The sequence below is a fragment of the Aegilops tauschii genome, chromosome 2, assembly GCF_002575655.3.
Source record: "Aegilops tauschii subsp. strangulata cultivar AL8/78 chromosome 2, Aet v6.0, whole genome shotgun sequence".
Taxonomy (NCBI): Eukaryota; Viridiplantae; Streptophyta; class Magnoliopsida; order Poales; family Poaceae; genus Aegilops; species Aegilops tauschii.
The window spans coordinates 597,313,482-597,337,931 of record NC_053036.3 but is presented as its reverse complement, the minus strand read 5'-3'; the positions used below and the strand labels follow the sequence as shown (position 1 = coordinate 597,337,931).

Here is a 24,450-nt window from a genome sequence, read left to right as displayed (position 1 = left end):
TAGAATTCCATGTGTAGGTTGATTGCTTGACTTGTGCTAGTTGCTAAAATCCGCCCACAACTAAAATTGGGAAAAGGTTAGATTTTTATTTGGTCAAGTAGTCTAATCACCCCCCCCCCCTCTAGACCTACTTTCGATCCTACAAAAGGCGATAGGTAGATGATCAAAGGGGTTGAGAGAGATGAGGATGAGATAGAGACGAGACGAGTGGCTGAGAGATGTTGGGAAGAGATAAGCCCGCGCACAAAAAAAGTGGGGATGCGAGTGGTGCCTGGGACCCACCATACAACGTCACGCGTGAGAGAAGCTAGCAGTGTGTGCGCGAGGCGACCGGTCGGCCGGCACGAATCATTTTCTATATATATATATATAATCGCACCTATACTCTCGCTCACTAGCTGGATATTCGGCCCATGAAATTATGGGACAACAACGGAAGAACACAACGCTCCTGCTAAAAAATGACCCAGCTAAACTCCCGTAGTGGTGGGACACATGTGGTAAGCAATCCAAACTATTAAAAAAACCACACTCCCCTGACCCAACAAAAGCCCATCGCCATTAACCTTCTCATCATGTAAGAAAACTGGATTTTGAAAAAGCTTGTGATAAATAAAATGGCCTTTTGTTTTTCAGATGTTAAAAGGGAAATGTTTCCCTGACAAATGGATAGACTGGGTTATGGGGACTATATGAGGAGGAAAGTGTATATCAAGGTCAATGAAAATTATGGACCTTATTTTCCCACACATAAAGGGCTGAGATAGGGGGATTCCCTGTCTCCCCTAATGTTCAATCTAGCTGCTGATGCTTTGGCTATCTTCATGGATAATGCCAGAAAAGCTGGCCTAATCAAAGGGTTGTTGGCTGAAAAATTGGAGGGTGGAGTTAATATGCTGCAATATGTAGATGCCACTATCTTTGTTTTGCAAGATGATTATGAAAGTGCTTGTAACCTGAAATATATATTATGCTTGTTTGAACAAATGTCTGGCTTGAAAAATCAACTTTCATAAAAGTGATTTTTTTTGTTTGGTGTAGCTGCTGATAAAAGACAAGAGTACTCTAGGATCTTTACTTGTCCAGTGGGGGAGCTACCTATGAAATACTTAGGACTCCCTATTGACAAAAAATAATTAGAAACAAACACTGGAAACCCTCTGAGGATAAAATGGAGTGGAAATGTGGGACATGGCATGGGAGGCTACTAGCTAGTGCTGGGAGATTGACCCTGATACAGTCCTCATTACCAGGGATCCCTTACTTTATGATGTCTTTTTATGGATTATCAGTAGGAGTTGAAAAAAGAATGGACTTCTTTAGGGCCAGATTGTTGTAGCAGGAAAACAATGATAGGAAAAAAATCACCTACTTAAATGGTCAGAGGTTTGTAAGCCTAAAGATATGGGGGGGCTAGGCATACAAAACCTAGCTCTTATGAATAGAGCTTTGTTATGTAAATGGTGGTGGAAAATTTATAATACTGATGGGATGTGGCAAAAGGTGCTTAGATGTAAATATCTCAATAAACATGTAGCACGAGTGTCAAGGGCAAAGTTGGGGACTCACAGTTTTGGGGTGAATTGTTGAAACATAAAGAATTCTTCTTCTCTTTATGTAAATTTAATGTGGGAAGTGGTGAGAATACTAGATTCTAGGAAGACCAGTGGATTGGACCAAAAACTTTAAAGGACAGTTATCCTCGTCTCTATACCATTTGTTTTGATAAAGACAAGTCAGTGTCAGTTATTTTGAGTAAAGGGCTTGCTAATGTTGGGGGAATCATTGGAATTATGGGAACACATAAAGGAAGCGTGTGAGAGCTTTACTTTGAATGAACACCAAGACAAGATCAGATGGACCTTGATGGGATATGGCAAATACACCGTCAAGTCCTGCTATAGACATCTGGTCCAGAATGGGTTCAAATATCCTTGTAAATTTATGTGGAAAACGAAAATGCCACCTAGGGTTAAAGTCTTCCTATGGCTGCTGCTAAGGAAGAGTATTCTTACTAAAAACAACCTGAAGAAAAGAGGGTGGCAAGGTGATAGTAGTTGTTCCTTTTGTGGGAGAGAAGAGGACATAGATCATCTTTTTGTACATTGCTCTGTGGCAAAAATGCTATGGATAGTCATGAAATGTTTGCTTGGTATGCAAGATATTCCTGACAATGTGAATGATATTTTTGGGGGGTGGATCAATAAATTTGAAAAATATGACAAGAGTCTTATGACGGTTGGTATATCTGCAATGTTATGGACTATGTGGAAACATAGAAATAGATTGGTATTTGATAATCATAGGGTGGTTGACCCCTGTGTTCCTGTGAACCTGATCATTAAAAATCTACATGACTGGTGTGTGTTGCAGAAAAATCAAGGAAGAATAAAGTGCATGGAGAGCATAAGGCAGGTTGAACGGGTGGCTACGGAGATCTTCAAAGTTGCGCATTGATGGACAACTGGGTCCCTAGACTAAAAGGCTCCTAAAGATCAAACATGCTGAAGTTTCTCGACCTCGTTTATGGCCCTTTTTATCTTCCTGTTATTTTGGTCATGTAAGAAAGAATTTATGTACCAGTGGTATGTTTAGTTTCCAATATATATTGGGTAGTACCTGCTGTTTCCACCAGGGGGTAGCCTATCTTGACAAGAGCTGTGGCAGGAGGGGGGAGGGATGGCTCCCTGCCTCTACCATAGCGCCGTCAGTTTATCAGTATGCTGTAGCAGTTAGGATGTGGAGTTTGTGAACATTGTGGTTTCTCTTAAATGAAATCGGAGAGAGAGCTCTTTTTTCAAAAAAATATATAAGAAAACTGGAGTATTTCTAAAACAAAAGTAAGAAAACTGGAACCCAAAAGAAAACCATAAGAAAACTGGAATTTTGCACGGATCTTAGCGCCTCAGATCCAATGGTTTCAAAGGTGACTGAGACTTTTGCATGCTGGAAACCCAAGAGTCCAAGACTACCTAGCATACCGACTCCGACTCATATATGCCTATTGCCCTGTTGCATGGTGGCTTTCTAAACAGGAACACCTCTACACCGAACCCGGCTAGAAATCGGCACGAACATGCTCCATATAATGCCTGCATCCCATAGTATTCCCACGCACGACGTGGACAGTGGACACCACCGTGCACGCCCTCCCCGCGGGCTCGCAACCGCCACCAGGCCGTCCAGGCGGCGGACGCCATTGGAACAAGTTCGACTTGCCACATAGCGGACGACGAGACAGCCTCCGGAGGCATGACGACGGTCGCCTCCCGAGTCGCTTCCATCTGCGAATTGATCGACAACTTAGCCGCTGGTACAACTCTGAGCGCCAGGCGAGTTGCCGCCATCTCCGCCATGATCGACGAGGTCGCCCAGGGAAGGAGGAGGAGGACCACGAGGAAGCGGCGCATGGGCAACTCTCGCTGCTACGAGCAGGTGTGCACGCTCGGCGGGGGCACGTTCGGCGTCGTTGTCAAGGCGCGCCACCGCGCCACCGGCCAGACCGTCGCTGTGAAGACTCTCCGCAGCTTGCCCACCCAAGAATCGGTCGGCGAGCTCCTTCGGGAGGCCTGCTTCATGGCGGCCTGCAGCGGCCACCCCTCCCTCGTTGCTCTGCGTGGCGTCGTGCGCACACCCGGCACCAAGGGACGCAGGGACTACTTCCTCGTGATGGAATACGTCGGGCGCAACCTGTACCAGGTCCTCCGTGAGCGCATCGAACGCGGTGACCGGCCGTTCCCAGAGGCTGACGTGCGCTGCATCGTGCGGCAGCTGCTAGCCGGCGCGGAGACGATGCACAGGAACGGCGTCGTGCACCGCGACATCAAGCCGGAAAACATCCTTGTCGCCCAGCACAGCGGCGGCGGCGGCAACATCGTCAAGATCGGCGACTACGGGCTGGCGCTCTCCACGACCGAGCAGGAAGACGGCACGGCCGGAACGAGGCACTACATGGCGCCGGAAGTGCTGCTCGAGAAGCCGGACCGCGACACGCTCGTCGACCTCTGGTCCATCGGCTGCGTGATGGCGGAGCTCCTCACCGGAAAGACGTTGTTCAAGGGGGCCGACAAAGCCGACCAGCTCCACAAGATCTTCGACGTGCTCGGCGTGCCAGGCGAGAGGGCGTCGGGGCCCGCCTTCAACTCGCCGGTCCTCGGAGAGGAGGTGCAGCTATGGCGAGCGCGGCAACGGTCCGCTGCTGGGCCCAAGAACCGGCTGCGCAAGCTGTTCCCCAAGGCGCTGCTATCCAAGGAAGGGTTCGAGGTCCTCCGGGGCCTCCTCACGTGCAATCCCCTCAGGCGGCTGGATGCCGCCGCCGCGCTCCGACTCCCGTGGTTCGTTGACACCGGTGTAATGCCGGTCACCGCTGTCCCGACCCCGAGGCCCGGCGGCTGAAGCGGGCTGCCGCTGTGGTCGTTCAAAGCGTTTGGCGTCGGCCCGTCGCTTTGGAGAGAGAATTAGAGACGGCCTGCTCCACATCGGGCAAGGTTATTCACCGTGTAAATCCAGAAGTGCGCCAAGCATTGCTCTCGTTTTATCTTGCGTAAGAGGAGATGGTAACGTGACATCGGCTGCATTCATGACTCCGTGGTTGACCGAGGTCTTCGTGACATCTACATGCATCCATGACGACTCACAGGTGTATTCTTCCTAGCCATCAGTCAACTGGTTTTTTTCTTAAAAATCAGTCTAGCGTTCAATTTTTTGTTGTTGTTTTGTAAATACACTGGCATCTTAGATTGACAGTGTCTTGCTTCGATCGGACATATACAAGTGAACCCAGCTTTTGTTGTTTGCTGTGTAGTATTTCACATTACGCTTTTGTCTTTGTCTTTCAGGGTGGGCTTTCAGAGTGAGTTTTGTTGTTGTTTCTCTGTACCTTTTTGGCAGTCCCAAACCCCTAACTTTGTAAAGAATATGATTGCAAATGCAAAAGAAACAAATGCAAAAGAAGAAAACCTGTGGACGGGGCCACCATAATTCAAGTCCTAGATTTGACATGGATGCTTGCACTTTTCTAAATTTATTTCAATGGTAAGCAACGTGCTCAGTGCTCACAAACTTAAGATTGTGCAATTTTGATAATTTACAACTTCGTTTGTAAGGAAGTGAACAAAACCAAAACTTCAAAAAATGGTCATTACGCAACTTTGAAATATGTTATTTTCAAGATTGTGAACAATTATAAGTTTTAAAGCATTATGAAGAGAGAAAACAGAAAAGTGGGGCTCATTATTTCCCTACTAACGCCATGAAGTTATGAATATGTATTATTCCTTTTTTAACACAATACAGACGTAGACGCTCATGCATACGCACATACGCTCACCCCTATGAACACACATGCACACACCCTTCCCCTATGAGCACCTCCGAGAGACTGAGCCGGCACATCACCTTGAGATTGACGAAGTCGTCACAGACGTCCTCATAGTCAACGGGAACGTCTCCTCTCACCGAGCACACATCGCCAAAAGGCCTGAAACAAATCTAGGAAAATGCGAGCTTCGATGTCAACCAACCCATGTTGTATATAAAGTTATAAACACACTTTGTTAATATCCTAATATTTGCAAGTAACAAAAGGTTTTGAGAGCTTGCATAATTTAGACTGTTGATTGAGAAAAGAGGAGACAACAAAAAGGCTCTTGGGTTCCAAGAAAAAGAGTTATGTACTATGGATGGCTTTCATAGTTAAGGGAATCATATTTGTTATGGAGAATAGGGGGATCATATTTGCCTTTATACACATTGTGACATCTCCTCATTTTTCCTTCAGGCCGCAGCCCAACTGTTTTTCACTATTAAAATAATGGTTTCTCTTTTAAATCTGAATTCTCTTTTAAATCTGAATTTCAAATTTAGGCCAATATATATTGTGTCATCTTGAACAATGAATGAGATACCATCACCGCAAATTTGTTGAATACCATGTGTCACTATAAGCATCAATGTGTCTATTATAATGGGAAGAAGAAACGAGATGACATCAGTTTTGGATTGTATTTGAATTCCACTTTTAGGCTCAGGTGCAGTTGTCTCATCATTTCAACATCAACATGCCAGACGGGCGAGACACTCCCGGCCCAACTATTCCCCCCTATTTTTAGGGAAAGATTAATGTGTTCAAATAAGTTTGTAATGCAATAGAAATCTTCAGACCTAAGTCGTGGAAGATATTAGCATACAAGAATACCACTTCCAGTTTTCATGGATGACATCATAGATCGATGGAGGGTCACTAGTGACCAAACAAGCTAACTGCGGCAACTTGGTTGAGTGTGGACACCCTGGACATGGCAACCGCTGGTCTTTGCTATCTGACTGGTCGCTGTTGCCAAAAACTGTATTAATCACGCATGCAGGAAAAAAATACTACTCCCTTCGTCTAGGTGAGTAAGTCATCTTAGGTTGTGCACCGTGACCAAGGAGGAGGGGAAAACGAGAAAACTTAATGTTTATTTGCTAATTAATAGTATTGCATGCAATGAACTAACCACTGCATGTCGTGTTTGGTAGTCTCAAGTCATTAAAAACATGCACACCCACATCTCTTATTGGTTGATATGTCAAGAAACAAGAAACGAGGTGGAAGTTAATGCACCGCGGCTAAGTGTTTTGTAATTATTTGGTTTTCGTAAGATGACTTACACATCTAGACGGAGGGAGTAGTAGTACTTAATACGATGTACATGGGCTAGTACGGGCCCCTGCTAGTGATGGCAGCATGATCCACGCGGGCCACTCAAGGTCCTATGAGGAGAGGTCGTCTTCACATATATGGTCTTTATTTCAAGGCAGTGTCTTCTCGAGTTCATACAGTTCATATCATACACGTTGTACAAGGGAGCGCATGACACCCCCAACCGTGGAATGTATTTAAGGTTCCTCCCGTAGTAATCACGGTTGTGAAAACAGCAGAGAGGGTCGTCTACTTCTTTCTCCTATAAATCTTCTTCAGAAAGATCTTCAAAATCTCCCGAATCGCACGGTCTGGCTCGGCGTCGATGGTTGAAACTAGGTGCTTGTAAACTCTTGACTCGTACTCCAAGAATATGTCCTGGGTGCAGGAGGAGATAAACAAAATAGTTCAGAGTTCATCAGATTGGCAGTTCTCTGTTTCTTTTTTAACAAAAGAAGAAAAAGAACAAAGGGATAGCAGTAAAAATCAGGTTAAGACAATATTAGAAGAGTCTCGAGGCAGAATGTGAAATCTGGCTGGAAAGAGTTATACCTGGAGATCAAGCTCCTTATAAACATTTTTCACTGCTGCAACACATTCCGGGCAAGACTTGCCATAGTTTTCCTGAGAAATTAACATGGTTCATGGAAATATTTGCAATTTAGTACTTTCTCCTAGCAGGTCAATAAACATTTTCACTGAAGTGGGGGTCTCTGAAAACTCAAATTAGTGACTTAATTTCGTACATATAGTATTTTCATCTCATTCTCATTAGCCAGTTCCATAGCCTGGACAATTAGCCAGGAGCACTTGTAGTCTTCTATGTCTGTTCCAACCTGCAGCACAGTGAGACAGTGAAACTCTGAAGCGAGCAAGAAACAGTAAGGAAGACAGAGGGTGTGAATCTTTTGTACCTTGCCAATAACTTGAGGGTCGCCGAAGCAATCGAGGTAGTCGTCCTGAAAATGCAGCGCATTTCAGCCATACATGCTAGATGAAGTTTACAGAAGAAACGTTTACTTATGGAGGGCACCGGACCTGTATCTGAAAGTAGACTCCCATCTCAATCAGTACATTTTTGAGCTCGACGTAGTCGCTCAGTTTCGCGCCATTCAAGAGCAATGCACAGGCAACCTATATGCATGAAAGTAACCAATTTTAGGACCGATTTTTGCGTTAAGAAGAGTGTTCTGTGCAAGAGAACTCGTGGATGCTGCAACGAAGTTCTACGAGGCAACTATTCTGAATGACTACAAAATAGTCGGTACAGGCTGATCAAGTCTGAACTAGAGGCAGGAGATGTGTACTGCAGTTTCAGGGCCAGAGACTCACCGGCAGGTAGAAGGAATAGTAGGATGTCTTGTACTTGACAATGCGGCGGTACCTGTCATAAACAAGGTGGCGATATGTAATTACTGGTAAGTACTACCTCTGTAAACTAATGTAATAGCGTTTAGATCACTAAAATAGTGATCTAAACGCTATTATATTAGTTTACGGAGGGAGTACTTTTTAAGCTATATAGAACTTGTTGTTAAGCTACAAGACTCTAACGGCATACCCTTGGATCCTGTATCTGGCGAGATCCTTGGCGCCGGTGTGGGTGGTGATGAGGTCCAGCATCTGCCCCATGGCGGTCTGCAACCCAATCTGTCCAAACAATGCACACCATCCAGCAAACAGCTCTGTTATTGCCATGGAAATGTACGTACAGATATTAACTCTGGAAACTGATTTGATGGCGCGCATTGGATCGTGCATACCTCGTTCCAGAGCTCCATGAGTTCCATGAAGTAGAACTTCTCCTTGAAGTAGCGCTTGATGATGGCCTGGACGTGGCATTTCAGCAGCACGCCGTCGTTTATCGCAGACAGGCCAACCTGACAGACAACACGTGTTATTAACTTATCTGGTCTCCCACGAGATGTACTGGGTGGTGAAGTGAGTACTCACGGTGGGCAGCTTGTACCAGCAGAGGTTGTCCCGCCTGGTGTAGGCGTTGTCCGTGATGTCATCCATCACCAGGGCAGACGCCTGGAGCTGCACATTCAGAGACACAAGTCAATGTACTTGTAATGTCTTCTCCCAGAGAAGCACTCAATACAGAAATTAGCTCACCCATTCGATGCACCAGCCGAGGACGCAGGCGAGGTAGAAGTCCTCTTCGTCCACCTCGGTGCCCTCCCGCAGCAGCATGTAGCTGTCGATCACTGACAGCCCCCGGTTCAGCTTCCCTTCAGTTCAGATATAAACCGCGAGTGTCAGACAGAGCTAGCTGCATAGGTTCAACCGAGTCTTGTTGGTGCTCATGGTGCAAACTGCAGAAGAAGGAGGGCGGCTCACCTCCAGGCACGTTGTAGTCCAGCATCTGAAAGAGCAGTCGCCAATAAACGATTATAGTGCCAACGGGAGCGACGGTTAGAAACAACAGCAGAAGGTGAGGAAAAGGTCGGAAGCAAAGAACAACGCAACGGTACTAACAGACGCTTCCAGTGCACAGAAAAGAGCGGGCGAGACACGAAACTGGAACCCTGAGGCCAACTCCACCGCACGACACCAAACAGACGTCCGTTTTGTCCGGATTCTATCCGTTTGGGTAGGGATTTGGGGTCGTGTCCGGACGTGTCCTGAGATGCGGTGGCCGTGCGTCCAGCGCGCGAACGCATCCCGGCCGCATCCTGTCCGCGTGCATTTTTCTTTGCAAGTCCTTAACTTTTTTTATCATTCATTTTTGTTACATGACAATACATCGTCACATTTTGACTAGTAAAGCAATACCAAAGAAAATAACAACCACAAGAATACATTTTAAAAGATACCCAACTTCCATAGCTGCTCCCTTGAGTTGCGTTAGGGCCTTCTCGATGCACTCATTGTTGATCTGTGGAGGAGGCTCGATGTTGCACCCTACTTTCTTCTTCAAGCCAGAAGTCGATGTTGCTTCCTCACACCTAGTCTCGTGTCTAGCCTTAGCAACAAGTGCACTTGTCTCATCTACAGCCTCTATGCTAGCTAAAAGTGCACGAACATGTACTAAATTTCGCTCTATCAATATATCGATGTACTCTTCTTCCCAATACCAAAACTTGCATCCATTCTACACAATAAAATTTGAAGTTAGCACAACTAGTCTACTCCGAGAGCACAAACCGAAGCTAAAAAGAGCACATACCCCATCGTTTAATCACTTGATGAACACCCATCCGGGATGTTCCGGCGTTGTAGACACGTGGCGCACGACCATCCTTGGGCAGTGGTCGCACTTAATGAGTGGCAACGGTGCGTCGACGAGCTTTTGGGCAAGCACCGAGCCCGGCCGGCCGCCATTCGTGTATCTGCCGGCGGACCACCGACGGTGCAGATCCGAGCGGCTAGAGGAGGAGCCACTGCCTGCATGTGGTCTTGCGGCCCTGCCAGGGCCTTCCGGCGAGGTGCCCGGCCAGTCCATGGCGCGGCCCAGCCTCCCACAGCCGGGCGAGCTCAAGACCGACCGTATCCGCCCCAAATCCGGCCAGCGGGTGCGCAAATCAGGTGGCCGTGGTTGGGTAGCTCGGCGGCGCCGAGGGGAAGGGGCTGGGCGAGCGCGCGTCCGAGCTGCATGGCTGCAATGGCAGCGGCGGCGGCAAGGGAAAGAGTGGGGAAGAGTGGAGAAGAGTGGAGTGGGGTGCGGCCGGAGGGAGGGAGGGGGCGGATAGAAAAAGGTCCGCCCTGTGCCACCGACGGGCGGGCCAGGGGAGGACACGCGCAGACGGCCGGCGCGTCCGCGTGGTGTCCGTTTTATCCCAAAAACAGCGCAAACTTGGGCCGAGGATAGGTCAAAAGCGGACACAAAACAGACAAAAATCCGTTTGCTCCCGCGCGCTGGACCGCTCGATTTGTCTCTTTTATCCCAAACAGACGGGGACGGACAGAACAGGGTCGCGCGGTGGAGTTGGCCTGACGAAAAGTTGGGCCAGGCGGCCAGCGGGCCATTTGCAGTACGAAACCAGTCTCGCTATCTTGGGCCATTCGTGGCTGTCAGACGTGCGACAAAATTGCCGTCGTCCAGTGATGTTTCTCAGAAAAAAAATGCCGTCCAGTGACTTACGGACTGTGAGTTTATCCCCGATATTCCGCAGCGACATGGACATCTGTGACTACGGGGAGGCGTCACTTCACAACCACACGAGCCCGGTTGTGCTGGTAACTAAAGCGTACTAACAGTTATCCGGAACTCCAGTTAGAGCATCTCCAGCGGCCGCCGCCAACGCGCGAGGCGTTAAAAATCAGTATACAGCGTCGGGTCAGCCAATTTTTGCGCGCGGCGGTGCCCTGGCTCCAATAGCCGCCGCAAAATAAAGCGAGTCCGAGCCGCTCCAGCAGGCGTGCTATATTTCTTTTTTTTTCTTGACGCCTATTATGTGAACTATGATTTGATACACATTTGGTTTCGATAGTACAAATGTGAGATAGTTCGTCACATGGCCTGCTTCTATGATACAAAATAGTGCATAGATAGTTCATAGTCTTCTCCTATGATAGATAAAAAAACGAAAAACTACTACTACTCATCATTCTTCGACTCGGACTCTGCCTCGGTGATGTCCTCCTCCGACGTCTGAGCGTAGGCGTCAAGAAACCGCTCGTCGCTGGAGTCCCAGGACGACGCATCTCCTTCCGCGTTCGCTTGTCCTCGCGATAGGCGGCTCGCTCCTCCCTCCTCTCCTTCCTCTCCGTCCTCCTCTCGGCTATGAACTGTTCCTCGTTGATGATGTCTTGCGGGAAGCGTTGGCGCCACAGATCCATGGCTTCCTTGTCCATCTCGGCCAGGCTGAGACGGCGCTCCCGTCTCCGGTTCTTGCGACGATCCTCGTCGGTGATAAGCCGCAGGGGAGGCGCCAACTCCTGTGCCCGCTCCCGCGTCGCCACGTCCGTGAAGTTCATGTCCCAACGGGACCGCCGGAGGCGCCACGCCGCAGCGTCGTATGCGCGGGCGCCATCCTGGGCGGTGTCGAAGGTTCCGAGGCCGAGGCGCACGCCGCCCGGCCGAATCTCGGCGGAGTTTGTGCCGGACGGACGCACGCGGACGCCGCGGTAGCCCGAAGCTCCCCGGCGGCGAGGCGGCATGGTGGCGCGATGGTGGCGTGTCGGCGGCGAGGTGAGAAAGCGGTAGAGGAAGCGACGAGAGAGCGGCAGAGGGCGCTTCAATTTTATAGACGCGCCGGACGCGGTGCGCTAAATCTAACGCGAGCTGCCGCATTTTTCCCCGCACGCGCAATCGTTTCCCGCGCGCTTTAATTTCCCGCCTCCGCTGAAGTGCGCGAAAACGTACCGCGCGCGTCTTTTGGGGCGGCTGTTGGAGATGCTTTAGCGTCCAGCCATGCACGCGTCACGTCCACATTTTCATGAGCTAAACTCTAAGCGGCGACTCCGAAACTCTAATGGCGTTCGACGGAAAATACAAACACCCAAATGGACGCCATGCAGGTCACGTCCGCATTTTCATGAACTAAACTCTAAGCGGCGACTCCGAAACGCTAATGGTGTTCGACGGAAAATACAAACACCCAAATGGACGCCTGAGCCTGGAGCGCGAAGCTTCTCCGGGGCTTCAACGCATCATGCATGTCATGGTTAGTCGGACCAGCCGGCGCAAGGGACACTTCTTCCGTATGGAACGATTATTCGTAGCTCGAGATTGATTCGGACTGTGGAGAGGCGCGCGCGCATGCAGGTAGCACGTACGTACCTTGGCGACCCACTGCCTGGTCTCCTCGGTGAAGTCGAAGTTGAAGGCGCGGTCGTTGAGGAGCTCATCCTTGAGCCGCTCGTACGCGCGCAGGAACCGCTCCCGCGTCTGCTGCGCCCCGTTGCCGGCCCCCTGCTCCGCCCCCGCCCCGGCGCCACGGCCGTTCAGCCGGAGCAGCTCCCTCAGCTCGTCCTCCAGCCGCGCCGCCTTGCGCACCAGCTCGCCGGGGTTCGGCAGCGCCGCCAGCGCCGCCAGCCCCGCGCTCAGCATCCCCGACGGCACGTGAGACGCGATCGACGCCGCCAGCGCCCCCATGATCCAACTAACAGTCAGTGACTAGCTGGACAGCTTCTTCGGGTCTAGGTGCGCGCGTAGATAGATAGCTAGGCGGGTGACGCGAGGTGACTGGGTGGATAGATCGCCGGCCGGGCCAGGCTAGCTATCAAATGCGCGCGGGTGGAAGTGGTGTTGGCTGCAGGGAGCGACGAGAAAGTCTCGCGGCGCACGATCGAGAAGCGTCGGGTACCGAGTGGCGGACGCCGCACGGGCGAGCGGGGCGACACGCGCGCCCGGATACGGCTATAGGCAGCGACGTGAGCTGAGCGAGTGACGGAGCGACCACGGGCCTGCGTTGCCACGATAACGTACGTCTCAGCCCTACGTCGCTTCCGATCCGAGTTCGGTTGCTTTCGAACACGCACGCCACATATACGTTACCAATCCATCCACCGGTGCTTCTGAACGAGCATAGTTTTCTTTTCTTCAGCCTCTGCGTGCCGTGCGTCGGTACGTACCCGTGGTGCGATTTCACGATTTGCCGATCGTGCTCAGGCGCTAGTACTGGTATTTTTATTTATTTATTTTTAAAATGCTAGTACTAGTACTCACACATCCATATTCAGTTTCCACAGTTGACAGTTCAGCGTTTAAGTATCAGGATCCTGGTGCTCGTATTTATTTCTGGATTTATTTCAAAATTTTGGGCGATGCACATTCAGTGTGAGGACATGTTCCCGTCGACGACGAGGCGCCTACGGTGACTTCGTAAATCTCAGGATGATATGCCCGCTCAGTCTTTCGGAGGTGCTCATAGGGGTAGGATGTACGTGTGTGTGCGTTCATAGGGGTGAGTGTATGCGCGTGTATATGAGCGCTTGTGTGATGTTTAAATAAATGTACCAGGATCGTAGTACATGCTAGTAGTACTACGTACACAGCTCTGCTTCGATTTGAATATTCCGCGTCAGTATCGCACGTAGTACTACGTACAACAGCTTCTGCTTTGATATTAATACATATATATTCTACGCCAGTACCGCACTGCATGTGCATGTACGAATTCTTTATGCACCATACTGAGGCAATACTGAATATGCCAATATGGGCAAGAGATGGTCAAGATTTCTTGGCCTAGGCTCTTGAGAAATCGGGCGAATACACTATAAAATCAGCCTATCGTGCTCTTGTGCTGCGTGCTACAGAGAAAGGGACGGTAGCGGGAACCTAATCGTTGGACAAACAGTTATGGGCTGCTCTCTAGAAACTCAAGGTGATCCAAAGAGTTCGGGTATTTTGGTGGCGCTTTAGGGTATTCTTCCAAATTATACTACCATGAAATACCGTCATAATCAAATAACATCACTATGAGATCTGTGCAAAGCGATGGATGAAGATCTAATGCAGGTCCTAGTTCATTGTTCCCATGCTAGAAGCTTTTGGTAGGTAGCAGAAGAAGTCTTGGGCTTCTTCCGCCATTGCATCCAGATACATGGTCAAGGGATCTCGTGGTTGATGCAATGTTCTCCAATACATATAGGTGCAAGAATATTACGATCATGATGCTATTTGGACCTTACGGAATCGTTGGACTCATGTTGAAGAAGGATATAACCCAATACAGGGCAAGGGATGATCTAGCATTGCTTGAGTTGCCAAAAGATCATCGGAATATTTCTGTTGGGCAGTGCTGGCGGTCACGGATCCTGGGTGGGTAAAAGTTAACACAGATAGCGCAATTGACACCCAGGCACAAGTGGGAGGCGGAGGTGGTGTAGCACACTCACACGTGTCCTTGGGTGCTTGGAGTAAGCCCTTGCCCGGTGTCACCGATCCTTTCATTGTCGAAGCTCTAGCATTGTGAGAGTGCGTTATTTTTGCCCAGCTGAGGGGTTACTACATGTGGTGATGGAGATCGATTGCTTAGAGGTGGTGAACCTCTGGAATTCACGTCACAACACCAGGTCAATTGTTATTCCTATCTTCGATGAAATCAGGGAAAGAGCTTCAAGTTTCGCTTCATTCTCTATTTAATATGCTACAAGGGATGACAATGGCGTGGCCGATCTTTGTGCTAAATATCCTACCTCCTTTATTGGTATCTAAGTGTTGGATGGATGTTTGTCCTTCCTTCCTTGTAAGCAGCCTTTTAGCTGAGTGTAACCGAATTCCAGTCATGCAATAAAGCTCTTAAGATTCGCGTAAAAAAGAGTATCATTCCGTGGTCAGCTCAGCGTCTTGTTTGTGTTTTGGTCACTTTGATGTATAAGTGCATGTCCAACACCGACCCTTAAATTAGACACACTATTTCTCCGTAGACTTGTCCGAACTCATCCACTGGCACACATACGGGAGCCGGCCATCCAACCCTGTCCTCTAAACCTTCGTCTCTGTTTTTTTTTTGCACCACTTAAAAAATCACTAGCACAACCATTGTTCAAATAAAAATATTACATCCAACATAACTGGATGTTCAACAAGTTTTTTGAATTCATCGATTCAGAATTCGACGATACTTGAGTTAGAATCCGCACATGTCATCCCACGCACTGTGCCCCTTGAGCATCGTCCAACAATGTATGAACGTAAATGGCCTATTCTCGGTTCTGTGGTACAACACGACAACGCATCCAGGCTATACAACATGATGATTATCAAGTTACAACATTGAGTGAACCAATGAATTGACGAACATGTAGAGCAACAAGAAGAAAAACTTACGATCTCTATGGCTGACAAACCCAGTGGCCACCTTCTCTCCACTTGTGCAATCGTACCGCAAAACTTCATGATGAAGTTGGGCTAGCGACTTCACATTGTGTTCATGGATCACGTGCAAGTTGTAGGACACGAAGTGCTTTTGCCCATGAAACGAAGCATGCACGTTTCGAGAAAAAATCGAGCCCCCTTGCCTCATGCCTACCAAGTCCATAGATACGACATTCCCCGCATCGCACAACAACTCATCCTCCATCGTGCTTATGCTAGAAAACAATAAGAAGGTAAAAAAAAAGCTCGATGACATTTGACCAAACACATGTCGAGCGTGGTGTCTGCCATGAACGCCGTTGGCAGGGGCAGAGGGTACCTGGCTGCAAACGGATCTGGAGTGGACGGTACCATAGTCCAAGGGGGCGGACGCGTGGGTGGGTCTATGGATGTCCGACAATGCATCTGCGGTGGCCGGAGAGGTACAGCGACGGCTGCGCACGGGGAGCGTGCAGATGCAGAGTAAGGGGAGCAGGGGTGGAGTGGAAGGAAAGTAGTCCGGGAATAGGTCGGGTCCAGACATATGTGGGTGTTTTAAGGGATGGTGTTGGAGATGCCCTAAGTGGTGAGATCATTTAGGTTCTAATTTTTCAAAAAAAATATCTATTCTATTTTTTTTGTAATATCCATTTTTTATTTTCTTAAAACAATCTCAAGGGTTCTCCCTTTTTCCATTTTTTTCTTCCAAATGTTCATTTTAATAACCTACATATTCCTGTATATTTAGTTTCCTATACAAAAGATTACCATACCTAACTTCTTTATGTGTCTTCAGATCAGTTGATTTTTATTTTAAAAAAGAACTTTAATTCCGTCTTTGTGCTAAATGGGATGAGACGTGTGCAAAGCTAACTCTGCATAATTGTTAAAACCAATTTCAATTTTGAAGACGACCAAAGTTGGACAGTTCTCACACCAGAATGGCCAAAAATGTGTATTAGAATTGACAGACCAAAGCTAGATTTTTACAATAAGTTCTCATTTCGACTACCAGAACTCTTGTTAGTGTCCTTTGATACGTCTCAAGCGCATCTATAAGTTTTTATTGTTGTGCTATATTATCTTTTTTATATACTTTTATTATTATTTTATATATTTTTATGAACTAACCCATTAATTTGGTGCCTTGTTTTCTACTTGTTTTTGGTTTCAAAGAAAATAAATATCTACAGAGGTCAAAATATGTTGCCGATTTAACACAGTTTTTTGTGGGCAACAAGAAACACATGAAGCTTCTGGAGTCATCGAGAGGACCCACCATCCAGCCACAAGGGCAGGTGGCGCTACCAGGGGATAGCCACGCTACCTGGGCTTGTGGGGCCCACGGAAACCGCCTTGACCTATTCCACTACCATAAATTCCTATAAATAGAAAAAACATTCATCGTACCTCCAGAAGAATTTTATCGCCGCCGCAAGCCCTGTTCCGAAGAGATCCCATCTAGAGCCCCGTTCCGGAGCTCCGTCGGAGAGGGAAGCCATTGGAAAAGGCCTCTTGATCAACCTTGCTGGGGGTCCATAGTAGTAGCTAGATGGAGTAGTTCCTTTAGGACCTACGGGCCCATAGTAGTAGCTAGATGGTCCTCTCTCTCTTTTGGATCTTCAATACCATGTTCATCATCTTCTTCGTAGGATCAAGATCAATCCGATGTAATTCTTGTGGTGTGTTTGTTGGGATCCGATGAATTGCAGATTTATGATCAGATTGTTCATTGAATATTATTGAATCTTTTGAAGTTTCTTTGCTAGATAATTGAGTAGCCATGTATGCTTTCTACTCTATTCGTCTTCTCTAGCCAAGATTGATGGGTAGTTCTTCAGAGGGAGTGGTGCATACTAGTGGGTTCAATCTTATGGTGTTCTATATCCTGGTGAGAGTGGGTACAAGACACGTATTTGTATCGTTGATACTAAGGATAAAATGATGGGGATTTATCTTATCGCTAGATTTCTTTCTGTCTACATTATGTCATCTTGCTTATTGCGTTGCTCCGTTCCTAGTAAACTTAATACTTGGAGATGCATGTTGGATAGCAGTTTCGGGGTGGAGTAATAGTAGAAGATGCAGTTCGATAACGATCTACTTATCGCGAACGTAATGCCTATGCAAGATTATCCCATGAATGATCATAATTATAAATGCTTCTTTTCTGTCAATTTCTCAATAGTAATTTTTCTACCATACCATGCCTTCTTTCGACAGAGATGCCACTAGTGAGGGTCTATTTTTCATCAATACTTTCTTCTACAAAGTTTCCTCTTTATTTGCCGTTAATATTTTGCCGTTTCACTATACCATTATCTATCCATTTATTTGTTTGTAACCTTGTAACTAGCAAGAGGAAGGGCTTGACAATCCCCTTGCCAATTTGGGTGCAAGTATTTATTTTGTTTGTGTACAGGTGTTGCTTATCTTGTTATCTTGTAGGCTCCTACTGGTTAGATTAAACCTTGGTTCTTAACTGAGAGAAAATACTTTTGCTTCTGTGCTACATCACCTTTTCTCTTAACCCAACAACTCCTATGGGTGTAGCATCATTCAATCATCAAATTTAATTAAGTCAATCATGTCAGTAAGTTGTGATTGTTTGATCAGCTAAGGAAAATTACACACCTCCCCACCACCATCACCCCCACGCGCTAAAACACCGACTCATTTTTCCGTTTACTTGTCACTATTGATTGATCTCTACTGGCCTGTTTGGTAGCTTGCACGGTGTTTGCGTTTTTTGGGAGTATGTCCGAGTTGGGCCTGCCTACGTTAGTAAGGGGTAAAAATCATGTTATGCATATAGTTTGGTAGCTTGCATCCTCCTCGGCCTGGCTGAGAAAACCACACACATGGTTATTTAGTACAAGCATTTTCTCCCCAGATGCAACATGTTGTTGTTTGGCTATGTGGTGAACTTACCTTACGTGAAAACGGGTGCTAACGGAAGAAGGGAAGGGCCGGCTTGAGATAGAAGAAGGTGTGGCAGCCCTCGGATGCTCATTCAACGGGCCTGCTTAACGTAGAAGAAGGTGTGGAAGCCCTCAGATGCTCATCCAATGGTCACGAAATTGCCTGGGCGGGAATCTTTTTCAGGCGACTAACACCGGTGTGACACGTTTGTACAGTCAACAGGGAGACATAGATATACTCGTCTACACCGGTGAAACCGAAAACGTACAACACGAAACTCATGTGAAACGACGAGATGAAGCTAATGGTCAAAGGAAATTTCAAACGATTGACCGGGTCCTAAGATTTTGCCAACATTCATCCGAAGAACCTCCAAAAATTTGCATGAATTGAAGATTTACAATTCATAAAATTAGGAACCGATTGTTTGAATGGAACCACAATATCGATGTGCATCTTTTTTGTATAGAGCTTATTTCGAATCGAAGCATCATTATGTAAATTAGAAGGGATCATGTGAAGTGGATTCGGGGATGAGTGGAACAACGCACATGCAAACACACTCCCCCATTACCACTAGAGCCAAAAGTGCCCTAGAGTTGTATCGCCCGGGTCTGGCTCTGAAAAAGGATCAAAGCATTGGGTCATATATGCCGAATAGTATTTACACACACCCAAATAGCCTAAAATCGGAAAAAGTTACATCCAGTCCGTTGGAGTTGATACAAACCACCAAACGCGCCCTATATTTCTCTCAATCACGGAAGTCTCTAGTGTGCACTATCAATTCAGGATTTCGCTATTTCGGACAAATGAAAGATGAATCCAAAATACGCAATTCATGAATGACAGGGACCCATCTGCTCTGAAAACCACATGAAAATTTTAAGAATCTAAAATTCGATATTCCCCGTATCGTTCCATATAATTTCCATGCCGCCTCTTATGAGTTATGACAGGTATGTAACAGATAGGCTTTAGGCAGCCACAGCCAGAATATATAAGTCACAGTATCTTGCCACAAGCCAGAAAATTTCAATCCAAAGTTAACCACAAATAGTCAGATATCCTCAGCAAACATACAAGAGAAATCTTGAGACGCAGCAAAAGCCAGTGAAAAAACGGTGGGGAAACTCGGCTTAGAAAAAAAAAACATCTTCGCAATTGATCTTTTCCCTGTAGTGCCCAAAGAACCATAACATACACGACCCTGCAGCACAGTCGATTGGTGCCCGGGCAGCATGAGCAAGCTCGACTACTGCTTCAGCAATGACTACATGGTGCTGCGCCCGGACAGGGCCAGCCCGTTCGACCTCCTGCACCTCCTCTTCTCGCCCAAGGTCGGCCGGAACAAGGCCGTCGACTGCTTCACCAGCACCGAGATCCGCAGCTTCCCCCGCCGGCTCGCCCTCTTCCTCAACCTCCTCCTGCAGATCCTCCTCCTCTCGCTCGCCGGCCCCGTGGCCGCCATCGGCGCCGCCGTCGAGCTCGCGCTCAACTTCGTCGACAACGTCCTCCACGGTCAGCTCATGAGCGCGTGCACGCACGTACTGTTTGCGTTTGGCGCCCGTCTTGGCTGCAATGCAAACTGAAATGAACTCTACCGTGGTTGATTGGTTGGTTGCAGGGAAGATGGAGTATCCGGACAGATCGTCGGCGTCATACCGGTCGCTGACGGGGCTCATCGACCGGCGAGTCGATCTTGACAGGAGCATCGCGCCGGCGGACAGCCGGCACCACGCCGCGCTGTGCGTCATGGCATCCAAGGTGGCGTACGAGAACGAGGCTTTCATTCGCGACGTGGTCACCCGCCGCTGGCAGATGGAGTTCGTCAAGTTCTACAACTGCTGGAACGGTAATCAACTCTTCTGTGTGCACAACGGACACACTTGCGTGTGTGTATCTGAACTGATGCGTGTCGACTGCTCCAGAGTTCGAGAGCGCGTACACGGCGCAGGCGTTCGTGTTCTGCGACAAGGCGGGGCCGGACGCGGAGCTGGTAGTGGTGGCGTTCCGGGGGACGCCGGCGTTCGACGCGGCGCGGTGGCGCGCCGACCTGGACCCGTCGTGGTACAAGGTGCCGCGGCTCGGGCGCGCGCACGCCGCCTACACGCACGCGCTGGGCGCGCAGCGCAACATGGGGTGGCCCAAGTGGGTGGAGCACATCAAGGGCAAGCCCCAGAAGGTGTACGCGTACTACACCATCCGCGACGCCGTCAAGGGGCTCCTGGAGGCGAGCCCGAAGGCGAGGCTGCTGGTGACCGGGCACGGGAGCGGCGGCGCGCTGGCCGTGCTGTTCGCGACGGTCATGGCGTACCACCGGGAGAAGGCGGTGATGGACCGGCTGGCCGGGGTGTACACGTTCGGGCAGCCGCAGGTGGGCGACGCCATGCTCGCCATGTTCGCGGAGCGGAACCTGGACAGGCCCAAGAAGCGGCACTTCCGGTTCACCTACGCCGGCGACCCGCTGCCGCGGCTGCCCGGCGTCGGATCCCCCGCCCATTTCCTGCACTTCGGGCTCTGCCTCCACTTCGACGTTTCCTACAACCTCAAGGTGATCATTGAGCTTCTACTATGAACCTGATCTGTTTTTGAACATTTTCGAATTTCTGCCCATTTTTAGTGGAACAATTGGCGCGCGTACACCACGTCGCCACCATTGCTTGAACAATCCAGAATGAGCATCCAGTGAAAGTGATCTTTCGTTCTTTTCTCATGCCAAAACCTGCCAAGTCTTACTAGATACTTCGCCAATCATTGACGATGTAAGGTCACAAAAATTTGCATTTACGTACACCCGTAAAGTGACGAGATAAACGAAATGTGGCCGAGACAACAGGAGATACGGGAGTTCGGCGAGAGCCACCGAACTGTTCGTGGCCACCAAAACCGTCCTCTTCGACCTGGAAAAATGAAATGCATTTTCCTCTGAATCAAAAAAAAAAAAAACGATGCACATTTTGCGTTGCTCGTGCAGGTGTTCACGGAGATACCGGGCGAGACGGCGAGCCCTTCGTCGTCGGCGGCGGGGTTCGTGGCGAGCCGGGTGAACGCGGCGCGGGAGCTGGCGCGGAGCGCGTACCTGGGATACCGGAGGGGCGGCTACTTCCGGGAAGGGTGGGAGCTGCTGCTGATGCGCGTGCTGGCGGTGCCGCTGCCCGGCCTGCCGTTCCACAGGGCGCACGACTACGTCAACGGCGTCGCGCTCGCCGCGCGCATTCCCAAGGACGAGTGACGGATGCGCGTGCCATGGCCTTGACTACTATGATGATGGATGATGCACCCGTATGTGTCCATGCCCGTAGCGTGCAGAGATGTTCAGTTCTGTATCCTCCAGCAGTGGCATCAACTGCACCTTACGTACTACTACTAGTTCTGTGATCTTGCTAATGTGCGTGTGAGTACCAGTGCGTGTGTTGAGCTGTATGAACACTTGTTATGCCTGTGAAGTGAATAAGAAGTTCAATGAAGTATGTGCAGATTATTTGGCATCTTCTTGTGTGCCGTACCATAGACATTGTTTGTTCTAGAAAGCAACTTCGCAGCTGGAAGCTCGAAGATGTGTGCAGCGGTTCTGAATAATTTGTGTGAGCGTTACAGAAACTGATGCACAAACTTACCCGCAAAAGCAAAAAAAAGAAACTGATGCACAAATAATAGTACTCACTCCGATCTATACATGGCCATGGGAAACCCGGCCCGGCCGGCCTGACCCGGCATGGCCCGGTCTTGCCCGCGGGCCAGGCCTGGGACTAAGTTTTGAGCCTAAAGGCCGGGCCGGGCTTGGCATATTTGCGTTTTAAGGAAGAGGCCTGGCCCGAGGCCCAACATGCTTTTTCTCTGATGGGCTGGGCCTGGGTCTGAACTCTAGGTCCGATGACCGAGCCAGGCCTAGGTTTTTTGCTACGGGCTTTATTAGGCTCGGACCGGCCCGACTATGGCAGGTATATCCTATCCAAATGTATCAAAAAAAAAGGTATATCCTATCCATAGTAATCGACTCACATTTAATAGAACTTTGGAGATTCTAAAAAAAAACTTAATAGAGCTTTGGTGAATATCTCCTTTTAACAGGGGTGTGACTGTAAGAATGAACAAAAGCTGTCTTCGGTGTTCTGTATTTGGATAGATAGAGGCTGGTGCGATGGTTGGCTGAGGAGAACAGAAACCAGCAAAGCCCTTCACTTCAGTTCAGCCTCTCGGTGTCGTAGGTCGGAACCGAACATGGACGCCGGGCAATTCGTCATCCCGATCCTCGGCATCGTCGGCGCCGCGGCAGCGACCTTCTACGCCGTCAGCTTCATGGAGATCCGGGAGGTTTGCCTTGTCCCCCTTATTCCTCCGTGCATACGTACGCACAACTTCTCTCCGTTAATTGTGAATTCGCGTCGATGGTGCAGAAATCACTGGAGGACCTGGACGACAAGTACTCGGAGTACGAGGAGGGCGGCGGGCGGCAGCGCCGGGCGCGGCGGAGGTCCGGCCGCCAAGCCAAGAAGCGAAATGATTGACGGATACACCATCAGCCTGAGAAGTAAAGAGGATATGCGTGGCCTCTGTGTCGATGTTCTTCACTTCCCCTCGTTTTGTGAGCGGCTTGATGCTTAGCAGCTAATCCAGTCTATGTTCGACCCGTGGCCAGAGGAAATGGGCATTGTTCACTGCTGCTAGCTCTTTTGGCCCTGCACTTGCATTCAGTGCTTATGCATTTGATTATACTCCTAGTACTTCTCTGCGCTGCGCATGCTGATTCTGAACGTGTATGATGCATTGTCGAGCATGAGTTCATGCGGTCAGAGATTGCCAGTTTTCTGTAAAACGAATTGGGTAATTGATTGAGAAGAATGGATGAGAGCATGGTTAATAGAATAGCCAACAATCGGCTATATGAAGTGGTCATGTCATTTGTAGCCAATTTAATAGCCCACTCATACAATAGTTACACATATTAGAATACTGTACAATTAATACATGACCCACTCTTTCCTCTCACAAAGGGTGTTGTAGCTCGTGCTAAAGCCGGCCGTAAGCTTGTAGCTCGCTTCTTTTCTCTCTCATCTCCTTTCTTCTCCACCTAGACATAAATCTGACATGGCATCTCTTATAGCCCGCCCATGTCACCCTATTGTACTTGCTCTGATGCGTTCGGCCGCCAACGCATGCATCGGGAAGCCCTCGTCGGCCTCTCCTCTCCATCGCTGCCCTGGTCCTCCAACTCCCTCCTCCTCGGTCTATGAGCCCTATGGGCGCTGAGCGGAGCCAACACCTACACCGATGTTCTCCGGTAGGAGTTGTGCTTTGCCACCGAACTCCCGTTGTCACGCAAGGGATGGGCCGTTGTGCCTCTTGGCCGCAGCTAAGGCAGAAGCCGTACCTGGTCGGATCCTCTTGCTCTCCGCCAACATGCCCACGGCCTTGGAGGGTGGAGATGCATGTTAACACGTTGTATACCTGTGTATGTACATGTACTTGTATTCCTAGAGAATAGGATCATGGATCACGCCCGGGCCTGCGTGCCACTTCCATCGGGCTATTTGTTGTAACTCCACTTGTATATCTTGTGACCGTGTGGGTGAATGCAAGACAGAGAGTGCAGTTCTATCGTCCAGCTTGGTATCAGCGACCAGGTCCCTCCCATGGCTCCGGACTCCACCTCCTCCGCCACTTCTCCGGCCACCTCGCCGGGCTCCCTTTCCTCGGCCACCGGCCCGGCCCTCGACGGCGGCTCCACGTCCGCTGCCACCTCCCCTGCCCCCTTTGTATTCGGGACCTCTCCGGCTCTCAACAGCGGCTCCTCCCTCCCTCCCACCACCCAATTCGCCCCCATCTTTTCTTCTTCGGCGCCGGCCCCTCCCCCTGCCCGCCACCCCATCTTCAACGACAGTATCCACAACCACATCAAGTTCCTTCTTAACCCCGACGAGCACAACTACCATAAGTGGAAGTCGTTCTTCCTGCTGGTTCTGATCCGCTACGGCGTCACCCAATTCATTGAGCACCCCCTTCCAGCCACCGCCACCCCCAACAGCGCGAGCTCGATGCCCATCTCGTGCTCTGGATCTACGCCACCCTCGCCGACAACCTTGTTGATCAT

The 24,450-nt window shown here is 49.2% G+C and overlaps 4 protein-coding genes across 5 annotated transcripts; 3 read left to right on the top strand and 1 right to left on the bottom strand.

Moving 5' to 3' along the window:
- Positions 1–3,252: 3,252 nt before the first annotated feature.
- LOC109777991 (putative cyclin-dependent kinase F-2) lies at positions 3,253–4,395 on the top strand. The gene has a single exon (XM_020336553.1). It carries the CDS (start codon positions 3,253–3,255, stop codon positions 4,393–4,395), a length of 1,143 nt encoding a protein of 380 aa, XP_020192142.1.
- A 2,376-nt stretch (positions 4,396–6,771) lies between these two features.
- LOC109777992 (farnesyl pyrophosphate synthase) lies at positions 6,772–13,139 on the bottom strand. 2 transcript variants are annotated; one of them, XM_020336554.4, is made up of 12 exons: positions 12,411–13,139; positions 9,026–9,050; positions 8,801–8,916; positions 8,636–8,722; positions 8,446–8,562; positions 8,244–8,332; positions 8,015–8,066; positions 7,721–7,816; positions 7,597–7,641; positions 7,429–7,518; positions 7,235–7,306; positions 6,772–7,060 (listed from the first exon to the last, which is right to left on the bottom strand). In XM_020336554.4, the coding sequence occupies exons 1-12, from the start codon at positions 12,723–12,725 to the stop codon at positions 6,932–6,934; spliced, it is 1,233 nt and encodes a 410-aa protein (XP_020192143.1). In that variant the 5' UTR covers positions 12,726–13,139; the 3' UTR covers positions 6,772–6,931. The 2 variants fall into 2 exon arrangements, with proteins under 2 accessions (XP_020192143.1, XP_073365222.1); XM_073509121.1 differs by having other exon boundaries at positions 9,026–9,779; positions 9,855–12,480.
- Positions 13,140–19,308: 6,169 nt separating this feature from the next.
- Positions 19,309–21,847, top strand: LOC109777994 (triacylglycerol lipase OBL1). The gene is made up of 4 exons (XM_020336555.4): positions 19,309–19,877; positions 19,984–20,211; positions 20,288–20,910; positions 21,334–21,847. The coding sequence occupies exons 1-4, from the start codon at positions 19,598–19,600 to the stop codon at positions 21,589–21,591; spliced, it is 1,389 nt and encodes a 462-aa protein (XP_020192144.1). The 5' UTR covers positions 19,309–19,597; the 3' UTR covers positions 21,592–21,847.
- A 609-nt stretch (positions 21,848–22,456) lies between these two features.
- On the top strand, positions 22,457–23,080 carry LOC120973796 (uncharacterized). The gene is made up of 2 exons (XM_040399952.3): positions 22,457–22,673; positions 22,757–23,080. Exons 1-2 carry the CDS (start codon positions 22,581–22,583, stop codon positions 22,865–22,867), a joined length of 204 nt encoding a protein of 67 aa, XP_040255886.1. The 5' UTR covers positions 22,457–22,580; the 3' UTR covers positions 22,868–23,080.
- The last annotated feature ends 1,370 nt before the right edge of the window (positions 23,081–24,450 follow it).

Coding starts and splice junctions, on each gene's coding strand:
- LOC120973796 (XM_040399952.3), top strand. CDS start 22,581: ATGGACGCCGGGCAATTCGTCATCCCGATCCTCGGCATCGTCGGCGCC. Junction 22,674..22,756: donor GCTTCATGGAGATCCGGGAG/GTTTGCCTTGTC, acceptor TCGATGGTGCAG/AAATCACTGGAGGACCTGGA.
- LOC109777991 (XM_020336553.1), top strand. CDS start 3,253: ATGACGACGGTCGCCTCCCGAGTCGCTTCCATCTGCGAATTGATCGAC.
- LOC109777994 (XM_020336555.4), top strand. CDS start 19,598: ATGAGCAAGCTCGACTACTGCTTCAGCAATGACTACATGGTGCTGCGC. Junction 19,878..19,983: donor CGTCGACAACGTCCTCCACG/GTCAGCTCATGA, acceptor GGTTGGTTGCAG/GGAAGATGGAGTATCCGGAC. Junction 20,911..21,333: donor ACGTTTCCTACAACCTCAAG/GTGATCATTGAG, acceptor TTGCTCGTGCAG/GTGTTCACGGAGATACCGGG.
- LOC109777992 (XM_020336554.4), bottom strand. CDS start 12,725: ATGGGGGCGCTGGCGGCGTCGATCGCGTCTCACGTGCCGTCGGGGATG. Junction 9,051..12,410: donor CCAGGCAGTGGGTCGCCAAG/GTACGTACGTGC, acceptor CTGCTCTTTCAG/ATGCTGGACTACAACGTGCC. Junction 7,519..7,596: donor ACCCTCAAGTTATTGGCAAG/GTACAAAAGATT, acceptor ACTGTGCTGCAG/GTTGGAACAGACATAGAAGA.